Source organism: Camelus ferus, chromosome 13 (assembly GCF_009834535.1).
Source record: "Camelus ferus isolate YT-003-E chromosome 13, BCGSAC_Cfer_1.0, whole genome shotgun sequence".
NCBI classification, from domain to species: domain Eukaryota; kingdom Metazoa; phylum Chordata; class Mammalia; order Artiodactyla; family Camelidae; genus Camelus; species Camelus ferus.
Window position 1 is genome coordinate 11,360,792 of NC_045708.1, and position 6,000 is coordinate 11,366,791.

General features: G+C 54.0%; 1 protein-coding gene across 1 annotated transcript in view; it reads right to left on the bottom strand.

Moving 5' to 3' along the window:
* Positions 1-4,446, bottom strand: part of PADI2 (peptidyl arginine deiminase 2) — a 47,869-nt gene extending 43,423 nt beyond the window's left edge. Inside the window, exon 1 of the mRNA XM_014562260.2 lies at positions 4,255-4,446. Coding sequence (XP_014417746.1) covers positions 4,255-4,346 — 92 coding nt within the window. The 5' untranslated portion in view covers positions 4,347-4,446. The remainder of the gene's footprint in view (positions 1-4,254) is intronic.
* Between the last annotated feature and the right edge of the window lie 1,554 nt (positions 4,447-6,000).

Below are 6,000 nucleotides of genomic sequence, written 5' to 3' on the forward strand. Positions count from 1 at the left end.
CCTGGATAGATGCATAAACCGAGGGAGGGATAGGAGAAGCTGTCTGCCCAGCTTTGTTTGTGGGTCGGGGGAGAGCTGGGCAGAGTCCGATCCTCCGTTAATTTACTCCAACGCTGCCCTTCCTCCAATCCCTCCAGGCTCTGGGGGTGCCTGGCAGGGGTAAGTGGGGAGGGGAAACCAACATGGGATGCCACTCATTCCGTCCCGTCTCTCCAACTTCAAGCCAGAATCAGATGGGGACCCAGGTCAGCCCTAGTGAAGAAGCAGCTGCCAGCTAGAGGGGCCGTCGGGGGAGAGTGTGTAGACAGGATGTACTTGTGCCAGATTCAAGATAAGGACACGGAGAGAGGTGGGAGGAACAAGCAAGTATCCTTAACAACTATCACAAAGTAAATCTCTAGAAAAAAAAATCCTACTTCCTTGTTTCTGCGCATCTATTTATAGCTTGCTGGATACCAGCACTCAGAGTGTGGCTGGGTCAGGGTATCCATCCCCAAAGGGCCAGTTTTGCTAGGAGAGGGTGGTGACCCACAGGGCCTGCTGAGGAAGGGGCAGGCAAGGCCCTGTCTGTGTGTTTGGAGGGGAAGGAAGCGTGTGTACATCTCAGGAAAGGGGGCCCAGAGCCCTTGGAAAGGGGGTGGGTGTTGAGATCTGTTCACCTTTGTGACTCAGGAGTGAGGGGTCAAGATACCACCCCCTACTCTAATTTGAAAAGACACATGCACCCCAATGTTCATAGCAGCTATTTACAATAGCCAAGACATGGAAACCATCTAAATGTCCATCAACAGATGACTGGATAAAGAAGTTGTGGTGTATTTATACAATGGAATACTACTTACTCATCCATAAAAAAATAATGCCATTTGCAACAACGTGGATGACCTGGAGATTATTATTCTAAATGAAGTAATCCAGAAAGAGAAAGAAAAATACCATATGATATTACTTATATGTGGAATCTAAAAAAAAAAAGGCACAAATGAACTTATTTATAAAACAGAGACAGACTGACAGACATAGAAAACAGACTTGTGGTTACTACGGGGGAAAAGGGTAGGAAGGGATAAACTGGGAGTTTGAGATTTGCAGATACTAACTACTATTTAAAAATACATATACAACAAACTTCTACTGTATACACAGGGAACTATATTCAATATCTTGTAGTAACTTATAATGAAAAAGAATATGAAAACAAACATATGTTTGTATACATATGAATGAAACATTAGGCTGTACACCACAAGTTGATGCAACATTGTAGAATTACTACACTTCAATTTTAAGAAAAGCTATTAATAAATTTAAAAAAAAGACACCACTGCCTTACTAACTGGACCCAGGGTCCACCAGGCCTTGTCGCTTGGTGTCTCCTTGGAGATTGGAGACCCTGGGGCATCACATGGGGTCATGAGTCAGGATGTGTGTCTGACTAGTCAGTTCCTCTGGGTGGGGAAGGTCTCGGTGGGAAGCGGAAGGTTGATGGGGGGTGGGTGAGGTCTCTGGGGGCAGTGGGCTCATGGCCTGGGTGGAGGGTGACAGGCCCTCCAGTCCAACCTGCTCGTTTTAGGGTCTCACAGGCTATCGTACAGATTAAGAGCATGAGTTCTGAGTCAGACAGAACTGGACCTGAGTCCTATGTGACATCAGGCAAATGGTTTCACCTCTCTGAGCCTCACTTTCCTCACCTGCAAAATGGGAGGCTCCTAGGATGACTTCCAAGGTCTGTGGGAGGAAGAGAAGAGACAATGCACTTGGTTTGGAAGTGCTGTTACCTCCCGCTGCTAATATTGACCGGAGTCTCCCCACTACAGCTGTCAGGAGTACCAATAGCGCGGAGCCCCGGCTCCTTAGTTCCAGAAGGGGCTTCCTTCCACTAGCCCAGTGGGTCTCAACTGGGGGTGATCTGTCCTACCAGGGACAGCTGGCATTGTCTGGAGGCATTTCTGGTTGTTACAACTGGGGGGTTGTTACTGGCATCCAGGGGTTAGAAGCCAGGGATGCTGCTAAACATCCTACGATGCACAGGACAGTCCCTGATAACAAAGTTTTATCTGGGCTCAAATGTGGTAGTGCCGAGGCTGAGAAGCCCTGCTCCAGACCTGCGCTGTTCAGTACACACAGTGGCCACCAGCCACCTGTGGCTACTGAGCACCTGAAATGCAGTGAGTCCACATAGAGATGTGCTATAAATATACAGCATTGAATTTCAAACACTTCACATGATGTAAATGATCTCATTAATAATTCTGATATTCACTACATATAGAAATGATACTATTTGGGTTCTATTGGATTAAATAAAATACATTATTGAAATTAATTTCTCCTGTTTATTTTAACCTTAAAGATGTGGCTACTAGAAAATTAACAATTACACGTGTGGCTCTATTTGTGGCTTGCATTCTATTTCTGCTGGACCCTGTAGGTCTAGAAGGCACTGCTTCTCTTGGGGGTGGTGGAGAGTCTTAAGTGAAGTGCAGGTGCAGGAGGGTCACTGTGACTGAGAAAGGACGAAATGGATCATCACACCTCTGCCCCTGCCAGAGGGGAGATGAGTCCACACCGCCCCCACGGGGGCTGGGCCTCTCTGCCAGGACAGAGGATGGGGAGGGGGCCCGGGTCTGAACCCTTTCTTTACTCATCACCCCCTACTGGAGGCACCACGCCAGCCTTTTAGGCTGCACTAAAAGTGCCCCAGTGAACAAACAGGCGGGTATGTTGACAGCTGAGGCTTAGAGACCTGACCGTCCTGGCTTCTGGCCCACTTCCTGGCAGTGCCCAGTCTAGGACTGGGGGTGGGGAAGGGAGGGGAGCTCTCCCGGGCCACTGAGGCCTGGACCACACTCCTCTTCTGTGTTATGACCCTCAGAAACCAGCCCTGAGGTTTACATGTGGACAACTGAGGCCAGGAGCCAATGAGTGGAGAAGGTCCCTGGTCTGCACAGTAACCGACCCTTTGCTCTCGGGGAAGGCCAGTGCCTGCTAAGGAGGTGGCAAGGGACCAGCCTAGCAGGATTGCCAGGGCCGCTGGAGGTGACAGAGAGAATGCGCTGGGGAGGGTGTATGGGAAGACACAGGGATGCGGTTTGGTGGGGGCCTGGGAGAGCAGGGTGCTCCAGATGACAAAACGATTTGGGGACAATAAGCCACTTTGGCACCTCCAGCTTAGCTCAAGGCACAGAGCGGTCTAGGGGACCTGCTCAAAGGTAACAGCATGGGGTCCCACCCTTGAGTCAAGCATGCTCCCTCCTCTCAGCACTGACCCCTCCCACGCTGGCAGTGGGGAACATTTCAGATGCTTGGAATAGAGGGTTGCAGGATCCCACCCTGGACTCTCCAACTGTTCACTCACACAAGCCACACCTTTGCCAGGCCTCTCCCCCCCCCCCCCCCCCGCACCATAGGGAGGTGGATCGTTAGACTTGGCTGCTTCCTGGGGGCTGGGGATAGTGGTGGCGCTCTGACTTCAATTCCCCCACCCTATGTCTGCTGTCCCAGAAATCCTGCACCCCACCAAAGTTCATGGACAGGAGAAAAGGGTGGGTGGGAAAGGGTCCTGAATCAAGAGAGCTCTTCTGATAAAAGACCCTACCTCCACACCCTCCATTTGGTGTAACAAGGTCCCTCCCTGACCCCAGGGTGAAGTCGGGGAAGGCATCTGGGGACATGGAACTCACGGCCAGTGAGCAACCCCCAGGGCCAGGCTCTGCCCCAGGGCAGCTCCCCTCTGGCCCTGCCCCAGTCCTCAGCAAGTCCTGAAGGAAAGCTCAGCTGATCTGGGGGGTGGGGCGAGGGGCTAGGCTGAGGTGAGTGGTGAGCCAGTAGGGTCTGAGGGAAGGGACCGCATTAGGCAGGTGCTGAGGGGAGAGCGGGGAAGGGAAAGAGGAGAGGATGGCCAGGAAGCTGCTGGGGTGCTGAGGTCGTCCTGAGGGGATGGAGAGGGTCAGGCAGTCGGAAGAGTGTGGTGAAGGGGCAGGGGTCTGAGAAAGGAGTAGCGAGGGAGCTGGGGCTGTGTCAGGGTGTCTGGGAGGGTCTCTGGATTTCCGGGAGTCTGACACAGGGTTTGGGGGCTGTCAGATTTCTGGGAGAGGTTCTTAGGATTTCTGGGCGCGGGGGCTCAGATGAGGGACAACTCGGGCTGTGCGTGTCCCCGATCCGGGGAAGGTCTCAGGATTTCTGTGGCTCGGATTTCGGGAAAAGCCCAGGGGGTCGAAGGGGGTCTCAGGGCGGCGCAGCGACCTGGCTCACCTGTAGACATCGGTCCAGAGGTGAGTGCCCAGCACGTACACCGCCTCGACGCGGCTCCCGTACTGCAGCCGCACGGTCCGCTCGCGCAGCATCTTCCCTGTGTCCGGTCCCGTGCACGACCTCGCTCTTCGGGGTTCGGCCGAAGCACCTGCCGCAAAAGAGCCCCCCCCGCTGGCCGCACAGGCCACGGCCCCACGCTCTGCCTTTATCCTGCCGCCGGTGGGCGGGGCGGCCCTTCGGCCTCCTCTCGCAGTGGGCTGTGGGCCAGTCCGTCAAACGTGGCCACGCCCCCAGCTATTTTCCGCCCCCCGCCCAGTGGTCGGGATGAGGTCAGGAGTTGCCAGTTTCCGCCTTTCCATGGTTGATTTGCTCGTTCTTTCATTCAACATACTTTCAGTGGGCCCCCAGCTGCCCGGCGCCAGGACACGGGGCCCGTCTCCCCGCTGGGAACCCCTAGCCCTGCGGGGCAGATCATACAAATGTGGAGCTATCATAGGGGCGGGGGCGGGAGGTGGCGGGAGCCCAGGACCAGTGGGTGCCCTAACCCAGCCCAGGGTCCCAGACCAGAGCCTTCTTAAAGGAGGGGTTTTCGAAGCAAGGGAAAAGGGGGGAGAGGGAGCTTCCTGAGCAAACCGGGAAACCAGATACAGCCTGACATCCATCTCAACTTCCCAACAATCGGATCAGTATTACAGTGCGAAGATGCTGAGGGAGTGGGATGGGGGACCTGGCTGCCTGCCGGGCCAGAATGGCAAGGCATTGGTGGGTGGGTGATGGGAGCCTTGGCACGGATGCCTCAGTGAGGAGTGGTCAGGAGTGGGAGTGAAGGAGGCCATCCTGGCTCATTGGATGGAGGTGCCCCTGGGGAGGGTGGATGAAGACCCCTGCTGGGGCTGCCCAGAGCGCTGGAGAGAAAGGGATTGAGCTGACTAATGTTTGTGGACTGAAATATTGACAATGAGGGGCACCATGTTGGCCTTGGCCACTGGGCACAGGAAGGTGCCGCCACAGGGGTCAGTTTGTGGCTTGTGGAGGCTGAGGTGCAGGATGACACCCAGTGGGGGCCTGAAGCAGCCAGCCCCTATCCCATTCCAGACCCTTCCAGCTCTGAAGCCAGGACAGGGCCTGTTCAGATAATTCAGCATGTATGACTGAGTTGTCCTTGGTAGAAGAGACAGGAACAGAGGTGTGAGAAGGCAGAGGTTATAAGAAGGACGTGACAGGCTGGAGGGGATGCATATTTGGGTAGTAGGTGGTCTGCTGCGGAGATGAGAGCCCTGGGACGGGGTGCACCTCTGAGTAAGAAGGTTGAGGCTCACAAGTGCCCAGAGCTGAGACACACCTAGACTCCTGACCCCAGCGGCCTCCTTGAGGCAGCCCAAATTAGGAAATGGCCAAGAGCCCAGCTGCTCCTGGGTAGTGGGAACTTGGAAGGAATGTGGGTGGAGAAGAGGGAAGGCCTGTGTTCTGACACACAGACCCAGGGAGATGCTGGTAACTTTTGATAGGCTCCTGGTGGTCACTGAGTGTATCCTGTAATTGGGAGGCAAGGTGGCCTTCTGTCAAAGAGGTAAAAACTTGTGCAGCCTGGAGCTGATTTCGAGGCCCCTGATGTGGGCTCTTGTCTGGGCATCCTTCGACCAGAATTACTTTTTTTTCCTTTTCTTTTCTTAATTGAAGTATAATCGATTCATGATGTGTTAATTTCTGGTGTACAGCACGCTAATTCATTTACACATGCATATA